This window comes from Vespa mandarinia, chromosome 24 (genome assembly GCF_050613455.1).
Source record: "Vespa mandarinia isolate Hongniang chromosome 24, ASM5061345v1, whole genome shotgun sequence".
Lineage (NCBI taxonomy): Eukaryota > Metazoa > Arthropoda > Insecta > Hymenoptera > Vespidae > Vespa > Vespa mandarinia.
Genome location: NC_140833.1, coordinates 921,489 through 943,969, shown reverse-complemented (window position 1 = coordinate 943,969; position 22,481 = coordinate 921,489). Strand labels below are relative to the sequence as shown.

The 22,481-nt window shown below is 26.8% G+C and overlaps 5 protein-coding genes across 7 annotated transcripts; 2 read left to right on the top strand and 3 right to left on the bottom strand.

The window, feature by feature from the left end:
* Positions 1 to 731: 731 nt before the first annotated feature.
* LOC118442565 (adipocyte plasma membrane-associated protein Hemomucin) lies at positions 732 to 3,308 on the bottom strand. Its single transcript, XM_035868321.2, has 4 exons — positions 3,172 to 3,308; positions 2,893 to 3,095; positions 2,478 to 2,760; positions 732 to 2,366 (listed from the first exon to the last, which is right to left on the bottom strand). The coding sequence occupies exons 1-4, from the start codon at positions 3,279 to 3,281 to the stop codon at positions 1,010 to 1,012; spliced, it is 1,953 nt and encodes a 650-aa protein (XP_035724214.2). The 5' UTR covers positions 3,282 to 3,308; the 3' UTR covers positions 732 to 1,009.
* A 159-nt stretch (positions 3,309 to 3,467) lies between these two features.
* On the top strand, positions 3,468 to 4,754 carry LOC118442575 (uncharacterized). Of its 2 annotated transcripts, none has more exons than XM_035868343.2 (3): positions 3,468 to 3,608; positions 4,108 to 4,226; positions 4,325 to 4,754. In XM_035868343.2, the coding sequence occupies exons 1-3, from the start codon at positions 3,584 to 3,586 to the stop codon at positions 4,547 to 4,549; spliced, it is 369 nt and encodes a 122-aa protein (XP_035724236.1). In that variant the 5' UTR covers positions 3,468 to 3,583; the 3' UTR covers positions 4,550 to 4,754. The 2 variants fall into 2 exon arrangements, with proteins under 2 accessions (XP_035724236.1, XP_035724237.1); XM_035868344.2 differs by lacking the exon at positions 3,468 to 3,608 and adding an exon at positions 3,900 to 4,042 and having other exon boundaries at positions 4,325 to 4,746.
* LOC118442563 (uncharacterized) lies at positions 4,633 to 8,861 on the bottom strand. Of its 2 annotated transcripts, XM_085663989.1 has the most exons (5): positions 8,250 to 8,861; positions 8,034 to 8,164; positions 7,664 to 7,812; positions 7,483 to 7,598; positions 4,633 to 7,315 (listed from the first exon to the last, which is right to left on the bottom strand). In XM_085663989.1, the coding sequence occupies exons 1-5, from the start codon at positions 8,539 to 8,541 to the stop codon at positions 4,755 to 4,757; spliced, it is 3,249 nt and encodes a 1,082-aa protein (XP_085520115.1). In that variant the 5' UTR covers positions 8,542 to 8,861; the 3' UTR covers positions 4,633 to 4,754. The 2 variants fall into 2 exon arrangements, with proteins under 2 accessions (XP_085520115.1, XP_035724209.2); XM_035868316.2 differs by lacking the exon at positions 8,250 to 8,861 and having other exon boundaries at positions 4,636 to 7,315; positions 7,664 to 7,913; positions 8,034 to 8,163.
* Positions 8,862 to 9,488: 627 nt separating this feature from the next.
* Positions 9,489 to 11,318, top strand: Rab1 (RAS oncogene family member Rab1). The gene is made up of 3 exons (XM_035868219.2): positions 9,489 to 9,740; positions 10,602 to 10,998; positions 11,087 to 11,318. Exons 1-3 carry the CDS (start codon positions 9,718 to 9,720, stop codon positions 11,285 to 11,287), a joined length of 621 nt encoding a protein of 206 aa, XP_035724112.1. The 5' UTR covers positions 9,489 to 9,717; the 3' UTR covers positions 11,288 to 11,318.
* Positions 11,319 to 14,825: 3,507 nt separating this feature from the next.
* LOC118442897 (proteasome activator complex subunit 4B) lies at positions 14,826 to 22,313 on the bottom strand. The gene is made up of 13 exons (XM_035869151.2): positions 21,806 to 22,313; positions 21,364 to 21,504; positions 21,102 to 21,273; positions 20,627 to 21,025; positions 20,389 to 20,537; positions 19,949 to 20,268; positions 18,864 to 19,863; positions 18,372 to 18,642; positions 17,904 to 18,287; positions 17,269 to 17,835; positions 15,619 to 17,190; positions 15,280 to 15,507; positions 14,826 to 15,183 (listed from the first exon to the last, which is right to left on the bottom strand). Exons 1-13 carry the CDS (start codon positions 21,997 to 21,999, stop codon positions 15,040 to 15,042), a joined length of 5,541 nt encoding a protein of 1,846 aa, XP_035725044.1. The 5' UTR covers positions 22,000 to 22,313; the 3' UTR covers positions 14,826 to 15,039.
* Positions 22,314 to 22,481: the final 168 nt, after the last annotated feature.

The following is a 22,481-nucleotide window of genomic DNA, read 5'->3' as shown; positions in this document are numbered from 1 at the left end:
TAATTATCTTAATTTTATTAAAATTAATTCATAGAAAAAATATCTCATTTTTATATGTATATATACTTATTATATGATATATTAAAATATGAATTAACATATGAAAATTTATTTTCATTTTTCCTTTTTACGTTTTAACGCATTCTATTTCCACATATATTTTTACAATAAAGATAGAAATAAATTATCAATATCATCAAAGATGAACGAAGAATTCATTCGATAAATAAACATTATATTCTTATAATTTTTAATTATCTTAAAAAATTTTTAATTGAGATAATTAATTTTCAATTATCTCAAAACATTTAAAACTACGTCTTATTAACTAATTGACCTTATTATACGATCAATAGAATCAGAATATATAAACAAAGATTTCTCTGTGTGTAGCACAGAATAGGCACGACCGATGTAATTCACGTCAATGTCTAATATTATTGTAAACATTATTGCACAATGTTCATTTATTTTTTTTAATTTAATTCGATATTGTATATAATTTTTTATAAAAGTTTTAATTTTTGAAATGTCTGTCATTTTGAATTCATTCATTTTGACAGTTAAATTAAGTTAAAATTATTCTTAAGAATTTAAAAGATTTTGTTAATATCTCAAATAGTTTTGAACATAATCGTTTGTTACATTTGTTACTACATCGGGAACATAATCTTGCGGTCACATGCCTAAATATACATATATATATATATATATAGAATTTATAAAACAAAATAATTTCATGCTTATTTTTAAATATAAATCACAGTCTTTAACAAATATTAATATAAGCATCTTTTGCCTTACTCATTATTACAGTGGAACCTTTATAATGAAAAATTAACTGTGTCACAAATCTTTATGGAATGTATTTAAGAGAATTGAATATGCATTACTTTTAAATATAAAAATTCTATCTTATAATTAAATCAACTTGAAACATAAAACATAATATAAAACAACAATCCTGCCTTATTTGACTTTTTAAATAATTATGTTTTAATATTAATTTTTATTTTGGAATGTTATTATTATTTATATTAGGAGATTCAGTATTTTGATGTTCTTGCTTTTGAGCTTTAAATTGATTATTTTGAACTGTTTGTTTATTTATCTCTGATTTTGAATTTATTTCTTTTATATTTTCTGACTTAACATCAGAAATTACTTTATTCTTCGCTGTTTCTGATTTAATTTCCTTATTGTTAGATTTTGGAGTCGTTTCAGTATTTGATTTCGCAGTAGGCTTAGTTGCACCTGTGGTTGCTTTTTGAGTTGGAGTTGTTTTTGATACAATACTGGGTTTAACAGTAGTACTTGGTACTGATGTTGTACTTGGTTTGACAGTAGTACTTGGTACTGATACTGTACTTGGTTTGACAGTAGTACTTGGTACTGACGTTGTACTTGGTTTGGAAGTAGTACTTGGTACTGATGCTGTACTTGGTTTGACAGTAGTACTTGGTACTGATACTGTACTTGGTTTGACAGTAGTACTTGGTACTGACGTTGTACTTGGTTTGGAAGTAGCTATTTTTTCCTGATTAGTAGATGTTTTGGGACTTGTTCCAACTGAAGTAGAAGTTTCTGTACTTCTTGCAGTTTTAGTTATAGGTTTTTCTGTTGTTGATAATGTTTGAACGGTTGGAGTCTTTACAGTTTGTGGTTTTACCGTTGTACTATGTGTTTTTGGACGTTCCTTTGTATCTTGTATATTTGAATGATGCATTAATTTTTCCTTTTGTGCTAAATGAGGAAAGACTTTTTTTAAAGGTACTCGAGCTACATATTCACTATGTGGTGATCCAAGCCATAGATATCCTTTGTGAATAAAAGCAGAACTTAAATCATTCACTTCATTTATTAAATATGCAGCATCAACAAGTTTTCCTTTGGAATCCAAATGCAATATTACCGATTTAGGTTCTATCAAAATATTTAATATTTCAAACGAACCAATTGTATCAATAATTTTTTCTGTGTAAAAATTTGGATAAACATTCTGTATTAATTTAAACGGAGCTTCTATCAATGTGAGAAGTCTTACTATCATTTTCCTTAAATATGGATGTGGCATTAATATATGTATTAATTGAGGATTTTCTGAATCTATATAAGTATATAGACTAACTAGGAAGCCACCATGATTGTCAGTATGTATATTATCAGGGATGCCAGGAAGACCTTCGAGCAATATTTCTTGTTGTCCTGCTTTAGCTCCCTTCAAATTGTATTTAATAATACGTGAAGTTAATGTTTCTGATATAATTAAAAAACTCTCATCTTTACTTAATTTCACTCCATTTGGAAATCCCAAATTTTCAAGTAACACTTCATTGGTCTTTGTAGCTGCATTATATCGAAAAAGTCTGTAATAAATAATAATATAATAATATAAATGTATATAAATGAATATATATTTATTTATTATATTATAAATATTAAAAAATATTTTAAATATTATAAAAAATAAATTATACCTTCCAGATGGATTAACAAATATGCTATAAACACCATCATATAATGGGAAATCTGCGCTAGAATCTGTCCAAAATATATCTCCATTTTCTGCTATGTCTAAATAATTAGGTATTCTTGGAATTTTATTAGCTATTGGTTTAGATATATCAATAATTTTTTGATAATTTCCATTTCGATCAACTTTAAAAATACCTAAATAAGTATCAATAACATACAAATTGCCTTTTTTATCAAACTTTATACCCAACACTTTACCACATTCATAATATTGCAAGATTCCATCTATAAATTTTGATAAATTTAATTATCATTTGCACAATTATAAATAAAAGCAAAATTATGTTTTAATATTTTATAGAAAAGTAATTGATAATTATATAAATATAAATGGTAATTAAAAACTTATCAACTTACCACATTTTCCACCAAATTTTACAAAAGGTATAATTTCTTTTTCATCGATTTTAACAACATAGCCTCCCTGTAAGCCGACATATAATTCTCCATTATAAGAATCAAAAGACTCAGGACCCTTGAACTTTCCAATATGCAATAATTCTATCCCACTTATGCGATTATTATCTAATTTTCCACTTAGTTTAGTTGGAGGTGTTATGCTAAAATATTTATTAAAATATGTTTATCTTAGATGTTTATTGAAAGTTTATAGAAAGTATATATAAACGACTGTACCTGTACTCTGAAAACTTAGCATCTGGAGGAAGTCCTGGTAAAAATGTAATCACAGCTAATAAAAGAGCTGTGTAAATAAAAGCAGTACCTATGGATTTAAGATACCCCATTACACGAATGATAACGATAGGAAATAAAAAATTAAAAGGGGTTTTATAAAGTTACGATTGCCACAAATATATTTTGTGAAAACACGAAAGAACATTCGTTCGTATACTCTTTGTATACCAATGAAATAAGGAAAAAGAAAGAATAATTTAGTTAACTGTTTCTTCAATCGTTCAAGATAACGGCATCCCGTACACTAATGGCGATACGACATTTAAGCTCACATGAAAATATGCAATTCACTTAGAAGTAATGCAGAACCTGCCACATAGACGGAAGTATTAACAAAATTGATTTCCGTTTAATGAAACACCTGTTAAAACAAATTTGTAACTATTGCTTCCTTTGAATATTTCATCAGATAAAACATTTAAAATGAGCCGCGATACATATAAACGATTCTTTATCTTTCAGAATAATTTATTTGATTATTATTGAAAAAATATTTGTTTCATTCCATACGAATATTTTCAAATATTATAATATATAATTTTTTATCCATATATCTCCTTTTTTTTTTTTTAACAGCAATTATATTTCAATAATAATATTGTAATGTAATATCATTATCTTTTGAATTATACAGTTGGCAACACTTCTTCTATAAATTGTATAATTCTTCCTAAATATATATTTAATGACATTTGAAATCGTACATATTGAACGCTTTATATTTATATTTTTATTTTTTTATTCAAATAAATCAATGTACTATAATATTATTTTTTGAATTGCATAGACGAAATAAAATTAATAACAATGAGTAAATACATTTAAATACATAACGCTTTTTAATATGATAGAATATTTTTACTTAGACATTTTCAGATGACTTAGAAGAAAAATGTGAAGATGCACTGTTTGAAGTTTGTGATGCTCGAGAACGCTATCCATTATTATGTGCTGAAGAATTAGAAAAATGTATTAAATTAACCACTGATATACAGGTAATGATTACTTTTAAAATTAACATGTTCTATATTTATGTTCTTTTTAATATAATTACTGTTATAAATTTATTTATTTTATATGATGCATATTACAGACGGTAAAAGTTATACCAAATGTAAAAGTTTGTCATGATGTACAGCCTCTAACAGAAGAGCAAAATGCACTTTTAAATATTGCGTCTAAGAAACAAAACGTACCATACAAACATCAAGGTATGCAGTTAAAAAAAATGTTAAGTAAAATTGATAATCTAAAAATGGTTGTAGAACAAATTGAAAAGGAAAAGTTTTGTGAAATAAATAAACTGTTTCATATGTAATTTGGTCATCACTCATTTCTTGTAACTATGATTAAATAAGAAACGTTGCAATACAGAATGTATATTTGTATAGAATATAATTTATTATTAATATTATATAAGAGAAAGCAGTCTCTAATACAATTAATATAGATATTACTTAAGCAATCATTTAGACGTTTTACTATATAATACAATTTATTAATTTATGTAGACTAATGAGGAATTATTTCCTAAAATACTGATAATATTTTTTTATACTCATACGTTTTACAACAACTTTGACACCTCTTGTAATATCTTCTATAAACTTTAACATCTCTATGCGTTTATCCTCATTTTTTATATCTGTTTGTAAATATAATGATCTTGTATGCCTCAAAGCTTTTTGATCAAAAGTATTATTACTATGTTTACCATGTTGCATTAAATCCTGATAAAATTCTTCTGTAATGTCTTGTAATTTGCTTGGTAAAGTAGAATTTTTTGTTTTAACTGCGTCAGACGTATGAGTTGACATTTTCATCATTTTTACTTTCATCTTTGTATTGTATTTATAATCTTGTTGTTTTTTTCTTTTTCTATGTCTTCTTTTGTTTTTTGGATAATATATTTTGCATTGAGTAGATAGTATTGTTTTATTATTTTCCGTTTCAATAGATTGATTCTTTGCATCATAATCATTTGATTTTTTTCTTTTTTTACGTGATATTTCTGTTTTTTTTGTATCTTCAATATTTGAACATATAAGTGATGCATTATTATATTTTTTCACGGTATTATCAGATGATGGAGTCAAACATTTTTTCACATTAGATAAAGATTCTGTTTCCAAAAATTCTACTTTATTCGTTACATCTAGTATTGCTGACTTATTAGATGAAGTTAATCTTGTAATATCTGATGAACTATCGTGCAAATTTGATTTATGATTTATAGATGTATTACGTTTCGATAATTTTTCTTTGACAATATTTTGTAATGCTAATGGCATTTCATCTATTGTTATAATTTGACTTGAAATTATTCTTGGAACATTTGAAACATTGTTCAAAGTAACATTGCAATTATTAGTAGCTTCTACACCTTTAGATTTGTTACTATTTATATGATCTTCAGAAACAGTTAAATCATGTTCAACATTCGTTATTAAATGATCTTTTATATCAAGTCTTTTACAAGAATTTGATGTTTCTTCAAAAAGATTTATAGACTCATTATTCCAATATTGCATCTCCGAAGTAATATTTTTTTCACCTTCAATATTTTCTAATACATTTTCTTTACATTTTGTTGTTGCATCACATATAACAATATTTTTCATATTAGATTCATGTTTTTCATTATGAATAAACGACTTGCTTGATGTAGCAATATTTTGTGAATTAATAAATGTGGAGGAATCCATCACGTTTATTGGTATTTCTAAGTGTTGATTATTAGTAGAGTCTTTTGTTATAAATATTGAATTTGAGGATAAATTATTATTTATTGTAATTTTACTCTCATTATTACTTTTAATACTTTCTTTTGGCACTTCAATCATTGTTATCAAATTTTCCAATTTCAACAAACTAGAATTTAATAAACATTTCTCTCCCTCCTTAGTTTCGAATTTTTCTGAATTTTCTAAAACTTCATCTATATCTGATTTTGTTTTTTGTTCTACAACTGATACAATGTCTTGATCCTGTTGAATCATAAACATACGACCTTTCATTATTAAATCAGTAATATTGGAGGATTTTACTGTATTATCATCTATTTTTTTTTCCAATTCTCCATTTCTTTTAGATTTGCTATGATCTTTATTTGCTTTATCATGATCATTTATCAATTCTTTCGAACTTGCTGAAAGATATTTTGTAGATTTTGTACATTGCTCTTCATTACTCGGTGCTGTTTCAGAAACTTTATGTTTTATGTAATTCTTATTATTTCCATTGTTTTCTTTCATTACTTTTTTAATATGCTTATTTTCAGATTTTGTTGTAGAATCTGCATTCAATTCTTGATTTGCAATTATTGAAATCGATTTATTAACATTTAACAAAGAAATACGAACAACTTTCTTTTTTGCATTTTCTATTTCTTTTTCGATGAGATATTGATATGGTAAATTCACAGAATCTATAACGCCTTCATCGTTTGAATTTATTATATTATTTGACGAGTTATCGTTCATTTGTTGTAATTCAATTTCTTCATGTTGCATTATTTCTTGGAATTCGATCTTATTTGATAAAGATGATTTCTCTATACTATTTTGATATTCATTCTTTTCTGTTTCTCTTTTCTTAAATGATATCGAACAGTTTTTGTTTTTATATGCATCTTTGTTTTCTATATTTACCGATTCATTTATTAAAGAAACATTCGATGAAGCTTTCCTATTACATTTTATTATATTGCCTTTATCTGTTATGTTTTCATTGTTTACATTTGATAAAGTCAAATTATTTGGATCATAATATAAACTTAAATTATTTACATGCTTATTTGTATCCGTAGTATTAATTCTTAATTCATCAGCATTTGAAGTTTTTGTATCTACCTTACATTCACTTTCTATATTTTTTTTTCCATTATCTTTGCTAGTACGGTTTAAAGATTTAATTGCTCTTGATTCAGTTTCTGAATAAATAATCATACCATCTGGCATATAGCTTTCATCTTTAAAAATTTTTACAGTAAGTACAATTGCTCGTGAAACTGTAGCAGCTTCTGTATGTTTCTGAAATTTAAGAATTGCAAACATTTTATCCTGGCGTGTCCATGATGTATGATCTAGAAGTAACTGTTAAAGAAACATATATATATATTTTTTTTTAATTATAACGCAAAGGTTGTGAAAAATAATCTTGGATTTAATTTAAAATATCTGATATTCTTGTAAAATTAATTTTATCTTTTAAATATATATTTTTCTTTTTTACAAATTATACAAAGGATACTGTATGTTACAAGAATATGTTTTGTACGAAACTGTTGCCCTTGACATGGTTGACTTTTTATAATTCTTCTAATTATTTTCATTAATTCTTTTCCATAGATGAATTCCTTAGAATTCCTAAAATAAAATAAGTAAATATAAATAAAATATATTTTATGTCAAGAAGCTGTGTAATATATTACCTAATTGTACGATGATACTTAAAAGTGAATTTATAAATATTATTTTTATAACATAGCCAATAAGACCCAGGTACAGTTAATGTAGATCCTTCTTGTTGTTCAAGCCAATCAAATTCGCTAATTTTATGTATATGTACTCCAGGCATTTTCTCTCAGGTAAAAGATCTTGGAATAAAGGAACCAATCTTATTTGATTTCTACCATTAATTGATTCCTTCACTATAAATGTCAAATAATACAAGACTCTTTGCTGAAAATAATATATCTTTCATTTTTGATATATATACATATATATATGCGTGCGCGCGCACTCTCTCACATATACACTCTCTCTCTCTCTCTCACTCTATAACTTATTTATTTCACTTACTCTTATAATTACTTCATTGATAAATAAATCTTCTATTGTATCCCAAGGTAAAAATGTATATGAATTAAAACCAGCAAATGTTTTCTCTATAGTAATATGTATACCGATTGACGGTACTATTAATAATATATCTGAATAAATCAAAAGAAATATTTAATCAAATATTTAATATATAAGAAGTTATATTTATATAAGAAATTCTATAATAAGATAAACCTTTCTTTGTAGAAGTAAAGTAATATTTGCAGTATAATATCAAAGTAAAAGTAGATAAAAGAGAAGATACAAGGCTATCAAATATAATCCACAACAGTAATGTTATGCAGAAAAGTGATAAAACGCTGGCAATAATATTTACTGGTTCATCGTTGTGTAATATAAACTTTATAACACCATAGGATTCAAAGTTTGGGCTTGAACAGCCTTCGCTTAATCCTAGTTTCTTTCCATCTACATTTCTAAAAGGAACCTTTGATGTGTCAACTGCTTGTAAATATTTTAATGACATCAAAGATAACCTTTAATACTTCTAAAAATAAAGAAAATTCTATCATTACAGTCTCTGACAGTTTCAAGACTGATTCTCTAGATAAATAATATCAACTTTTTTCATTGACATATTAGTATTAAATACATATTAGTACTACTATCAATATTTAAAAGATAACTTATTTAAAGGACTATTATATTTACAAACACTTAAACTATAACACGATTTAAATGGACTCCACCGAGTATTATAAAATCATATTGCAATATATTATAACAGAGTCATCGAGTCACCCATCTTGAATGTATGACATGAACTCGATCTTAGAAACAGTTCGTTGTATACTAAATAAAAATTAATATATAACAAAATATTAAAAAATTTTTTTTTAACGAACGTAATTTTATAGAATATGTAAAATATAATTTGAAATTGAAAATAAAAAAATCGATATATAAATAATAAATATATATGATGATCACCGATTGGCTTTTGATAATTTGATGGAAAGTAGCCATAATTGTTTTTACGCCAATGAAATAATTCAAATGGATTTAAAGGTAAAGGATGATTAAAGAAAAGAGAAACGATATGTATATATATGTATAAAATACATATAATCATATTTTTTATTAATAAATAATAAAAACACAAAGATATAATTTTTATTTTCAAGTCAGTATTCTTTTGCTGATAATTTCATTTGTACGCTTGCTTTGGACAATAGAACTTTTCCTAAAAGAAAGAAAAAAACAAAGAAATAGAAAACAAAAACACAAAATTAATTAATATTTATAGCTATCAATAGAATCTATCGTATAGAGAAACGGAGATAAAAAACTGAAGTAAAAAACAAAAAAAAAAGAAAAAAGATACATATAAACGAAGAAGCAATGAGAGGGGAATTATGCGCAGACGTCATGTTTTTCTAAAGTTGCTCGGTTCCCGTCAAGTAGAGGGAGTGAAACAGCACCTGCTGCCATTCTGGCATTACGTCAATGGTGGTCGTCTCATTCGTTCGTTGGGAGGAGTTGCTACGACCGCCATTGTTACAGTTCCTTCGCATTAAAGAACGTGATTAGTGAATCTGTAGATTTGCTTTTCGTGAGGTTGTATCGTTTTAACGTGAATCGTTTATAGATTTGAGGTGAAAAATATATACGAATATTAGTGAACGTATTATATCGACATAGCATGTCCACGATGAATCCTGAATAGTAAGTAAACTTCTTTCTACGTAGACATCGTAGACAGATATCTTCCTTGCAATTTTTCTATCTTAACTCATTTATTTTTCTCTCTTTTTGATCGCGATGATAAAGGATTTGACGAAACTAATGAAAACAATTCTACGTAATATAATTTTCTTTTGTCTAATCATCTAAAAGGATTCAAGCTGAACTGTCTGACAGATCCACCTCTCCCCTCTTCTCCCTCCTCCTTCCACCGTCCCCATTTTAGAAGTTCATTCTCATACGTTTACATATAGCTTTCTTTTGTTGTATTAAAATAAAAAATTAACAAAATTAAACTTATCAATATAAAAAATGATATTACAAGTAAACATTTGTACAGCTATGATGTACAAATAAAATATCATGAATTATTTTATTAGTTTGACAAATTTAAAATAGTTCAATATTAAGATGTATATGTTAAAAACATATGTAATCTTAATAAGCACATATTGAATAACGTTAAACAATAAAAGTTAACTGATTGGAGCAATGAAGCTATTTATATTTTATGTAATGAACATCTGTTATTAAATATCTATTTAATACAGGTTCGAAATTAGATTTTTTTTTTTTTTAATTTTTCCAAAATATAATGATACTTTTCTCATTTTATTCATATATATTTTCAATACATAAGATATATTGTAGGTAAATTTTTTAACAAATGTATCATTTGTAATATAATCATATCTAAGATTCATAGAAATATAAAGGAAGAGAATTTAATTATCTGTGTTACATGGATTATTTATATATTATAATAGTAATAGGAATGTAATAAATTATTATGTATAATTCTATAAAATTTTATTTAAAAAATTTTATATAATTTTATTTCAGTGATTATTTGTTCAAATTATTGTTAATTGGAGATTCTGGAGTTGGAAAATCGTGTTTGCTATTACGTTTTGCTGATGATACGTACACAGAAAGTTACATCAGTACTATTGGTGTAGACTTTAAAATACGAACAATTGATTTAGATGGAAAAACAATCAAATTGCAAATCTGGGATACAGCGGGTCAAGAAAGATTTAGGACAATTACAAGTTCTTATTATAGAGGTGCGCATGGTATTATTGTTGTTTATGATTGCACAGATCAAGATACCTTTAATAATGTCAAACAATGGTTGGAAGAAATTGATCGTTATGCCTGTGATAATGTCAATAAACTTCTGGTTGGAAACAAATGTGATCTTCATACTAAAAAAGTAGTTGATTATACTACAGCTAAGGTACAAGCATACTATCATGTTGTGTCCATCTATACTATATTATTTTATTTGATTATTTTATTCTATTTTCTACTATATATTTCTTTAGGAATATGCAGATCAACTTGGTATTCCATTCTTAGAAACATCTGCAAAAAATGCTTTGAATGTAGAACAAGCATTTATGACAATGGCTGCAGAAATTAAAAGTAGAGTAGGACCACCCTCGAGTGGAGCAAGTGATCCAGCAAACAAGGTTAAGATAGAACATGGACGTCCTATTGAGTCGTCTAAATCTGGGTGCTGCTGAGAAATGTAATTTTGATTCTCTTTTACCAAAAGTAAGATTTATTAATTTACTAAAAATATAATTAACAAATAATATCTTACCACTGAACTCTTATCATTTAATATAAATTATTCTGTTTTTACAGAAACACATGTTATGAAAAGCAGTTTTATACTGCAACGATTAAACTCACCACCAGAGACAAAAAATATGGAAAAAAGTCTTCAGTTAATATTAATAGATATGAAGTGTGAAATGTTGTCACATATGGACCACCAACTCTATTACAGAGTTATGCAACAATTGTTTGGCCGAAATTTTTTTTTAAGGGTGAAAAACATGATTACTCAAATATGATTACTTAGTATGAAAGTGAACAATATATAGAAATGTCGACTTAGTATTACAATATTCAAACGCGCAAGATGCGTATATGGGCAATTCAAATTTAAAAAATAAATTAAATAAGTTTCTGTATGAATATTAGAAAAATAAGCACTTTGAGTTTATAGCTTAATTGTAATATGTACAATTTATAGTTATTGGCCCTATATACCTGCTTCTCTCCCCTATATGATCCAAACAATTTTTAAAATATGTCAGAGAATTACGTTATTTTCCTGTTGAAAGTTTAGTGCATTTTTTTTCTCTCTGATTAATAACGTAATTTAATATAATATTAATAAATATTTCAACACTAATATACAAACACATACATATGTTACATACTTATATGTAAAGTAAACATTAATATGTTAAAATAAGCACCTGCACGCTTCTTACATTGTATATTACATGGAAGATGCTTATATTTGTAAAAATTTCTTTGTGTAACTTTGATCTCGGTTACATATTTAAAATCGACATTTCACAAATATTCAACCATACAAACATTTTAACAATAGACTTATTGTTCTGTTGCGTGTGTATTAGTAGAAGTACAATTCGTGAAATGTTGATTTCAATAAATATCTTTTCAAATTTTATTTCTAAACGTGTTGCCTCTCATTTCGTTCGCCGTTATTTCATATTGAAATGACATTAAGGATATAAACAAAACACAGTTATGTTTCATACAATTGTTCAATTGCAATTTTATGGATGAATAATGATCTATCAGGTATTTTATAAATTTGCGATTGTTTATTTTGCATTGATGATACATAAACGCGCGTATATTATGGGAGAAAGTGTTTTCATTATTCTAACATTAACATTTGATATATATACATAAATATATTGGGAGAGGCGTGGTAATTTTAATAATGCAAAATTTAAATAACTCTATAGAAAATAAGGATAATCATGCACATTTAACAATTTTTATATATGAAGTTATAGTCAAATTTTAATTAAAAAAGAAAATGTATCTTTTATACAAGATAAAGGTCACCGTATTGTTTTGTTACCTTATATCTAATGTGCATAACAAAATATCGTCAGTATAGCAAAAATTAATGCATTCGAAAAATTATGTCAAATTTATATTGTGCTAGTAATACATTGTTACGCGTCAGCTAATTAATTATAATAATAATAATAATAATATAATAATAATAATAATAATAATAATAATAATAATAATAATAATAATAATAATAATAATAATAATAATAATAATAATAATGATAATACATAAGAAGTTTTTAGTACGCGGGTATATACAATGGTGTAATTAATACACATTATACAATGTGTGAATAAAAATGATATGTCTCAGTAAACTGTAAGTATTATATTACTTGAAATAGTTCCATTTCATTTTCGTTTGTATAATAATGGCTATAACTTATAATTATTCACGTAGACCTATTCTGATTTCGTTACATGATATGGAGGTGATTATTTACAAGGGTAGTCTATCTACGAGTAATTTCACATTTTACAAATTGCATACTATAGTTTATAAAGATGAAATTATGAATACATACAAAATATTTTCCCATATAAACTAAACATCTATTGTTTCATCAATTCATGATCCTCGAATATCCTAAAAACTGCGCACAATGAACAATAATTAAAGAGATAAAAATCTGTAAATATGCGCAAATTATTTCAATTTTATGCGACATGAACGTGTACAATTTTTATTTACAAATATCCATATATTATAATGAATCAAAATTCATAATAGAGAATAATATTTAGGATAAGTTATTAAAGTTACCGACGAATAATAAAAATAACTAATCTTAATTTTCAGAAAGAAATTAAATTAAGATTTTAATTTAAATTATTAAAGATTTGAAATATATATATATTGAAATATATATATATATATATTTTTTTTCTTTCTTTTTTTAATGAAATCAAAAACATCATAATAAATTATACATTTGTGATTATTTAATTGAAAATATGTAGTCTGATATAATTTATTTAAATAAATAAAAACAAAACCAAATAAAAGAAACATTTCCTTATATAACACAACATCACTTCTTTAGAACTAAGTAAGTATGAATTTAAAAAGTTAATTTAAAACTTGCAAACTCATAGAAAGAAAACTCCTTTAAGAGTGTTCACAACTTTTCACTCGTAGCGTATGCGACTTCAGCGACAAGTACGGAAAAAATATGAATTACAAATGTAATAAGGAAACTATTTCACTACACGTCAATACGGTCTTTAGACTTAGCTCGAGTGTAATCTAATACTCGAGCTAATGAGAAAAATATTTATATTGCAGTAAAAATAATAGTATATCTGACAAAAGCAAGATAAAACGATATGGTAGATTATACTTTAATAGATTAATTGATAAGTGTTTGTTAATTGTACAAACTTCTTTTTTTGTATCTAATTAAACTTAACATATAGCTAAAGTATTTAAGCAGCCATTATTTCGATATTGCGTTGAAATAAATAACATAAAAAATAATAGTAGGATCAATAAATTGCAGATGCATATTTTGAATTGTGAAATATGTAAATATGATTACGTATATGAGTAGAATATTAATTATAGTATTTAACCTGAGAAGCATAAATAAAAATAAATGAAAATAAATAAAAATAATGTAAAATGTAAATAATGTAAGTACTTCAATGTTTAGTTTAAATAATTTTAAAGTAATCTATATATCATAATTCTAAATAATAATTCATATAATTAAAATTCTAAAGTATGATATATTTAATCGTACCTATTAAGAAAGATAGTGTTTTAATTTTTATTCGTCAAAATTCAGAATAAAACTATTTTGATGAAAGTCAAAGCCTAATTTTATAATTTTTAATTTTTAATAAATAAAGAAATATGTAAAATTTTTATTTATATCCTCAAAAAACTGTATTAAATATCCATATATCATGATGAATCAAAATTTATAATAAAGAATAATAACTAGAACAAGCAATTAAAGTAATTGATAAATAATGATAATAACTAATCTTAATTTCCACATAGAAAATTATTTAAGGATTTGAAATATATATATTTTTTTATATATAAAGATAAATAAGAACATCATAATGAATTGTACATTTGTAATGATTTAATTAAAAATATGTGATTTGATATCAATTTATTTGAATAAATATAAACAAAGCCAGATAGAAACAACATGTCTTTATAGCACACAACACCACTTTTTTATAATTAAATAAGTGTAAGGTATAATTTATATCATTAGTTTCAGTAAGATTCCCGTAATTGTAAACTTTACTTTCTCATTAAAATTTCTTTCCATATTAAAAAGAAAATATATATATTATATTTTTTATATATATATATATAAAGAGAGAATATTCTAAATACTATTTCTCAGTCACGCATAATGCGAAGGTGGTACTGATAAATCTTGCAGCACAGCCAGTTGTTCTTCTGTAAAGTGCTGTGCATGCCCATTTACACCGGTCCATCCATCATAATGTGTTCTTTTAAAATCGCCAAGTGTTTTTCTTATGGTTGTCTAAAAATGAACAATGCATTTAGAATTTTATCTAATTATATCTTCGAAGAACAATAATCATAAGTCTTTTGTTTTTATTTTTCTAAATATACTAACTGGTATAGGTTGAGGATCATTCAAATGAAGACCAAGATGTTCAAAAACTGGAGGCAAATAATCTGGTATATCATAAGGATGTGCACGAATAAATGCACAAAGTCCTAGAACACCTGCATGCCGCAAACGAACTGCATCCAAATTTGCATTTCTTTCTGCTTCTGTTTTATTGTATATTGCACGACATTTTTTATGCAATTTTATTTTTGCTTTTAATTTGAATTTCTCCTGAAATTTTTATGATTATATTATATTTATAAATTTTTATATATTTTTTTTTATAATTTTAATTGAAATATACATTACATTACTTCGTTTATAAATTATATGCATACATACTAGTAAAGCCTTCTGCTCTGGAATGAATGCACAATGTAATAATCCACCAAGAACATGTCCAGCTTTTTCTCGTACTTCTAAGCGGATGTCTTCCAATAAATTTAAAACCACTTCTTTGATAGAATTAACCCATTCATCTTTGCTTAAGACAATGCTCATGTTATAAAAGATTAAAACTTGAAGAAATTCCAAACAAGTGGCTCTTGCCCACCATGATAAGTGCTTGGACATTTTTACAATTGCATCTAAAGCTATTGACATATCACTTGGTAATGTAACTGTTTGTGCAAGTACAGCTAAAGTTTCCGAACAAATTTTGGTTAATTCTTCATCCGTTTCATAATTTTCCATTTGGCAAATAATTGGGAATAATTCGTAAAATCCTGGTAATGTTCCATATTGCGATCTAAACACACTACCTATAATCCATTTGCAAATAATCTTAAGCAATCTGATAGCTGCTTCCCGTTCGTTTACATCCAATTTAGAATTTTTAATAGAATCATTAAAATTAACATTGGCCATGTCCGAGGCTAGAGAATGTTCTTCCCTGCTAATCAACGCTACAGTGTCTTGAGCAAGTAATTGCAATTTTGGAATTACTTTATCCACAAAATGTTGTGCTCGTGGGGTTGCTTGATTCTCAAAGGATTTTGGAAATCTAAGATCTGCTTCAAATACAATAACTAATAATGATCCTAAACGTTCCCTTAAATTTCTAAACGGATTTGTTAATAATCTATTCTCTAAACGGATGAGTAAACGTTGCATCAATTGAGAAACACGCCATGATTGTTGATTAAGGGTTCTCTGTAAAGCATACAAACGGCCACATTCTACAAAAGATGATTCAGATTCTCCTAAAGGAGGTTCTTCCATTAAGCATTCCAAAAACCAATGATGTCTATTCGGATCTCTACGTTGTAAGGCAGTTGCAAAACACGTACTCCAATCTACAACAGTTTCCACTGCTAGATTACTTAATGCTGTTCTTATAATTGGTAACAGTTCATTCCACATTTCACAAGTCATTTCAAACGGCCAATGCTTTGCACCTCTGATTATACCCGCAATAATTTCTGCAGCACATCTTTGGTTACTTTCCTGCTTTTCTGTAACTAATTTACACAAATGTGGCAAAAAGTGTTTTAAGGGAGTAATTCCAATATTGCGAAAAATACTTTTAAATAGGAGACATTTATAAACATTAAATTTATCCTTATCCTTTTTCTCTTCGATACTATAGAATTTAATAAGTTTCTCCACATTCTGAGGATCATTAAAGAAACGTTCAATCTCCATCTCATGATCTGTTAATTTACGAATTTTAGGATCAAAACTTGGTTGTTCAGATGATGGTGCATAAATCTCTAATTTTTTTGGCCATGTATAATAGCCAATATATGGTTGATGAACAAATCTTTGTTCATTCCATTGATCTGATGTTAACGGACGTGTATTGTAGTCATATTGCAACCACGCATTATCTGGCCTTTCTCCAGGTATCACAACATTAGATTTACCTGTAAATAATAATTCTTTTTCGCGTTCTTCCCTTATATCAATAGTTACCTACAACAAAACGTATCCTAAATGAATTTTCCAAGTAATTTTTTTACGTGTTATACATTTGTTAAATGTTAAAAATACCTTTGGATGTTTTCTTTTTTGCTGCTTAAGCATATAAATTACTGTACGAATCGCAATTTTTCTTTCTTCTAACGAATCATGAATCAATGCTTCTAAAAAATACCGCACTATTTTCGGTGAATATATTTGGTCAGGATGAACCAAGCTTCTTATAAAATTCATTGACATTAATCTATGCCTCCAATGAAGATTTTCTTCTAGAATAGCATTTAATAAATCATCTAGAAGTCCATGATATGCCACTAAATTAGATTGAGAGTGTTCTTTCAATTTTTGTAAACCACATTGAATTTCATTCTCATTAAGTTGCTTTAAAGTAGGATATGGGAAAGTACTCCATAATTTAGATGCAGCAATCAAACATCTATCTGGTATTTCAAGTGTAATGACATACGTTGGAAAGTTATTTTTTACAGTGTCAATTAAATTTTCTTTTAATCGAATCACTGAAAGTTTCTCAGATGGCTTGGAAAGAACAATTTTTGGCCATAAAGATCGCAACATATTCCAATCACGTTTGATCATGATAGGATCATGTTGTGGACCAAATAAAATATATAGAACTCCCTGTTTTTGGAAAGAATGAATAAATACGTGGAAAATCATTATTTTTCTTGACTATTGAAGTTTTATACCTTATAAGCATCATGATGTACGTCAGTATCTTTTGCCAAAATATCTATCAAACGAGGGACAATGAATGTATATGAGTATGGAAAGTGTCGAAGTCCATAAAAAAGAATACATTGTGCTTTCGAGCGTACGTCAGCATATCTGCTAGTAGCTAATGCTAGAAGTTCTAACATTATATTTTTATGAGTTTCCGTTAATACATAAGATTGTACTTGAAGTCGTGTCTCATGCTGAATATCAACACGTTCTAATATAACGGGTCCCATACGCTTTTTACCTCCCACCAATTTATCATTCAACATAGACTGTGCAGCTTGAAAACTTTTACGTCTTCCTTCGTAACTTTCATATAAACGCATCTTTCCCGATAGTAAACTATTCCATATCTAAAACAGATATAAATACGTTGACATATGTATTTGATATGTTACATCTTAATTATTCTTTTAATAATAAATAAATATACATACCTGCACCAAAACAAATAAACTTTTTGTATCATCTTCTGCATTTTTCAGTAATACAGATTGTAGATTACTTAAGATCTCTGTCAAATACCGTCTCACATTACTTCCATCGGGCATAATGATTTCTCCTGTGATACCAACAGTTGGAGTAAATGATATCCATTCTAAAGATGTTTCGCCGACAGGAAGTGGAGATTCTTTCCACAATGGTAAAACAGACTCACAGCCTCCAACAATACCGCTTACAATATTCAGACTGGTCAGCAACTCCTCCCTATAGTCATTTATCCATTTATGTTATCAGTTGAGGCAGTTTTAGTCTAAATACTTCATATATAAAAAGACGTTCAAGAAGTTATATTTTATAAAATATTTTGCATTTGATTTCTGGAAAATGGGGTAAAATTGTTTGTTAGCACAGAGGCTTCCTATTTCTGCATTTAGATGTTGTCAAGAAATACATAAATACTATTAAAAATTATAAAGAGAACATACCGTGTTAATGAATTCCAATCATGACAATATTTTTGTAATTTTTCTATTTCTTGAGGCAAATATTTGGAGAATATTTGTTGAATCGTTGCAATTTCTTCTTTCCCAGGAACATACCAATTAATGCGTAAAGAGTCAACATCTATTGCTCGGCCCCAATCTCTTGTATAAGGATATTCTGGATCATTGTAATCCCTTTCGACAGTTCGAAATTGACAGAATGTAACAGTGGACAATGACATAAGCAAATTTTTAAGTATGCGACATGCAAGCTTGCTTCCTTCTCTCGATCTTAACAATAACACTTGATCAAGTACTTTCAAGAAAGTATTTATATGCGGTAATAAATTGGAACCTGGTGTTTCGACAACTGCAGATAGTAGAAGCATTGCATATAATAAACGATTATCTAAATTTTCTTCCTTGATGACATCCTCTCCTTCATTAATTATATCTAATATCGTTTGAGATAATAAAGGTACCAGAGCACGTAGCGTATCCTGACCATTAATCCGTACAAAAATTCGACAAAGTACAGCTACTAGTTGGCCAGCGATTTTTGTTTCTAAAATACGTTCGGTCACGAATGTACGTAACTTATGTAAAGCACTGAGAAAAATTGCATTACTAGTTTTAAGTAATAAAGTCGAGCACACTCCTTCTAACACCGTTTCTGCTGTAGTTTCTAATTTACTCTTCCCATCACCAGCACGATTTTCAGGTCTTACAAATTCTAATGAACTACAATCTATGAAAGTAAAAACTCTATCTAAGAATTGCAAAATAAAATCTTCAAAACGTGATGTTGTTTCACAAATCAATCTCTCTTCTTCGTCTGCTATTGCAGATGATCTAGACGAATCCACAATGGGTATCATAATGGCGTATACAGAAATCAGACGAAATGTAATAAAACACTTTCCTATATCATTTGGATCTATGCCTGGCAGAGATGAAAATAGAAGAGGTAGAACGTGCATTGGACCTTCTGGATATGTATATCCTACAAAAAATAAAATAATATATATATATATATATATTAGAAAGCATTAAAAATCTTCTAATAACACAATGATAATATATATTACCTTTATTTATATTTCTAGATCCTTGTACCATGGGTCTAGCTACAGCTACCATACAAGTCATTGCTGCTGTGAGTTTGTGAGGTTCTGTGAGAGAATCTAATGTAGAATACATCCTCTCTAGAACTTGTGGTATTACTAAGCTAGGTCTCATAGTAGCAAGATGTTGTAAAGCATAACAAGTATCATTAGCACTTAATTTGCTAAACATTGCTGTCATAGCTATTGGCATCATACTCTTAACAAAAATGTTGATGTCTTCATCACTTAATTTGTACTCATCAGGAATTGGTGTTTCCCAAGTTTTCTTAGCGTATCGTTCTCTATAATTGCAAATTAATACAAAAATGTATTATTTTTTTTTTAATTTTTAATTTATATCGAGCACTGTATTAAAATAGGTAAATTTATATATTAATTTACTATTTGATTAATGTATTTACTTATGAACACGTAAAATAAAGCGATATGGTAATTTTGTAAGCAATTCTTTCAATTTTCCAGACCATCGACCGACATTCGCTGCATGGAAATATGTTTCTATAGTTTTCAGAAATTTTTCAAGATACATTTGTGCACTGGATTTATTACCCTGCAAATGTTACAGAAATAATGCATTTATTATAGAATACTATCACTTATTATTTGTATTATTATCTACTACATAAAATAGTATTTTACCAGAACTGATACTATCCATATAGCAATAGGTAACATTTCTATTTTATGACTTTTGATGCTTTGGGTCTGTTTATATGATACAGGTAAATTTAAACAGCGCACAAATCTAGTAAACATAAGAGGTATATGTGGTTCCCAATTAATATAACCAATATTTGCAAATGCTAGTTTAGCCATTAACCACATTATTTCATTTTCCCATTGCGGCCCATTATGACAGACTTCCCACAATGTCATAAATTCATTGAACCATAATTCGTGTCCAAGCGAATGATACTCCGGAGGTAAGTGTATCGGTAAAAAATATTCTAATGTTTTAAAGGTATTAGACATAGTGACTACATCAAATGGACATATCATAGGCCTCAATTCATCTAAGATTTCTTGCGTTGCATTTAACTAAACAAAATATAATCATAAATACACATGCTTAATTGTTATTCAATTTTTATATTAGAAAACAAAATTTTCTTACTGGAAAATAATTTTTTGCAGAATGTATTACAGAATTTAATGTGCATCCTAAAAAAGGAAAGTAACGGAACATTCCTATGGATGATTCTGCGCACATTCGTACCCTCTGATTTAAATCATACAGAGGTCTCCATGGAAGTTCCAAATCATTTGGAGAAAGTAATTCTTTCTTTCTAGTAAAAATATCATCCGTATGATAATTAATTATTGAATTATTATTATTTTAATTTTTTGTAATTAAATCTATTTATAGGAATACTTACTTTAACAATAAAATTAAAGTAGATCCAAATTTGTTGATTAGGAATGGATCAAGATTTGGTATAGTAATTAATTCATACATTAATTTAACAAAGTATATATGATCTTCTTTGCTAAACTTCATGCCATATATCTTTATATATCTAAACACAAAATATACACATGTATATATATATTATTAAATTAATGTTAACATAAAGAGAATAATTGATAATAATGATAAATAAATATTAATAAATTAAATGTATGATATGAATCAGCATAATGTTATATTCCCTTTACCATATGATAAAATATGTTATAAATATATATGAATATTATTATTATAAATATATAATATATATGAATGTATATTTAAAAACGTATTAGGACACATGAACTTTTTAAGAATAGTTTACAAAGAAAAAAAGTAAAATATATTATATTTTCTATTGTAAATCTTACTTGCATAATCTGGTCGTCCAAAAACTACATCCTGGTTGCATTTCACGGTACATAATAGCTCGGCCCAAATTTCCTTTAATTTCTGATAATAATACTTGAGATTCATTTTCTAAATCTTTTGCATATGGTAGTAATTTATTATAAATAAGTTCTTTTTGATATTTATGATTTGTGATATTTGTATCAGAATTCATCTTTGAATCATATAAATTATGAATATATTCTTTGTCTATTATTGCGAATTTTTAGTTTCCTTAATAGAAAAGATGTAAAGATTAATCACAGAACTACTCTCTGAAAGGGCACACAATACAATACAGTATCACGTTATTGTATCAGTTACAACTTGCTTATTCCAATTCATTTTCATCAAGTCATGTTTTTCATAGTAGGAGCCATACTTGATACTTTAGGTTGGTAAAGGTATCTCTTGATATGATAAAGTTGCCACTATACGAATCACATAAAAATTAAAACTATTAATAATGTCATATGTGTGTAGGGAGATACACAATATGTCCGACAAATATAGAAAATCTTTTCTTTTGTTCTTATAATTATGATATTATTATTAATTCAATGATAATTGAATACAATAAATAAAAATATTAAAGATTGCTTTTTTTAAACAATTACAGTATAAATCAGAGCGGATTATAACGCTTAGGGTAATTTT

What these genes read in the sequence shown, in the direction of transcription:
- LOC118442575 (XM_035868343.2), top strand. Translation starts at nt 3,584, where the DNA reads ATGAAACACCTGTTAAAACAAATTT. An exon ending in ACACCTGTTAAAACAAATTT is followed by an intron (nt 3,609 to 4,107) that starts GTAACTATTGCT and finishes AGACATTTTCAG; the next exon opens with ATGACTTAGAAGAAAAATGT. An exon ending in AATTAACCACTGATATACAG is followed by an intron (nt 4,227 to 4,324) that starts GTAATGATTACT and finishes TGCATATTACAG; the next exon opens with ACGGTAAAAGTTATACCAAA.
- LOC118442897 (XM_035869151.2), bottom strand. Translation starts at nt 21,999, where the DNA reads ATGAATTCTGATACAAATATCACAAATCATAAATATCAAAAAGAACTT. An exon ending in AAAAAAGAAAACATCCAAAG is followed by an intron (nt 17,191 to 17,268) that starts GTATTTTTAACA and finishes GTTTTGTTGTAG; the next exon opens with GTAACTATTGATATAAGGGA. An exon ending in CAGAGCAGAAGGCTTTACTA is followed by an intron (nt 15,508 to 15,618) that starts GTATGTATGCAT and finishes TAAAAATTTCAG; the next exon opens with GAGAAATTCAAATTAAAAGC.
- LOC118442565 (XM_035868321.2), bottom strand. Translation starts at nt 3,281, where the DNA reads ATGGGGTATCTTAAATCCATAGGTACTGCTTTTATTTACACAGCTCTT. An exon ending in GCTAAGTTTTCAGAGTACAG is followed by an intron (nt 3,096 to 3,171) that starts GTACAGTCGTTT and finishes TAAATATTTTAG; the next exon opens with CATAACACCTCCAACTAAAC. An exon ending in AAAATTTGGTGGAAAATGTG is followed by an intron (nt 2,761 to 2,892) that starts GTAAGTTGATAA and finishes CAAAATTTATAG; the next exon opens with ATGGAATCTTGCAATATTAT.
- LOC118442563 (XM_085663989.1), bottom strand. Translation starts at nt 8,541, where the DNA reads ATGTCATTAAAATATTTACAAGCAGTTGACACATCAAAGGTTCCTTTT. An exon ending in TCAATGAAGTAATTATAAGA is followed by an intron (nt 7,813 to 8,033) that starts GTAAGTGAAATA and finishes TTTACCTGAGAG; the next exon opens with AAAATGCCTGGAGTACATAT. An exon ending in AAGTATCATCGTACAATTAG is followed by an intron (nt 7,599 to 7,663) that starts GTAATATATTAC and finishes ATTTTATTTTAG; the next exon opens with GAATTCTAAGGAATTCATCT.
- Rab1 (XM_035868219.2), top strand. Translation starts at nt 9,718, where the DNA reads ATGTCCACGATGAATCCTGAATA. An exon ending in TCCACGATGAATCCTGAATA is followed by an intron (nt 9,741 to 10,601) that starts GTAAGTAAACTT and finishes ATTTTATTTCAG; the next exon opens with TGATTATTTGTTCAAATTAT. An exon ending in TTGATTATACTACAGCTAAG is followed by an intron (nt 10,999 to 11,086) that starts GTACAAGCATAC and finishes ATATTTCTTTAG; the next exon opens with GAATATGCAGATCAACTTGG.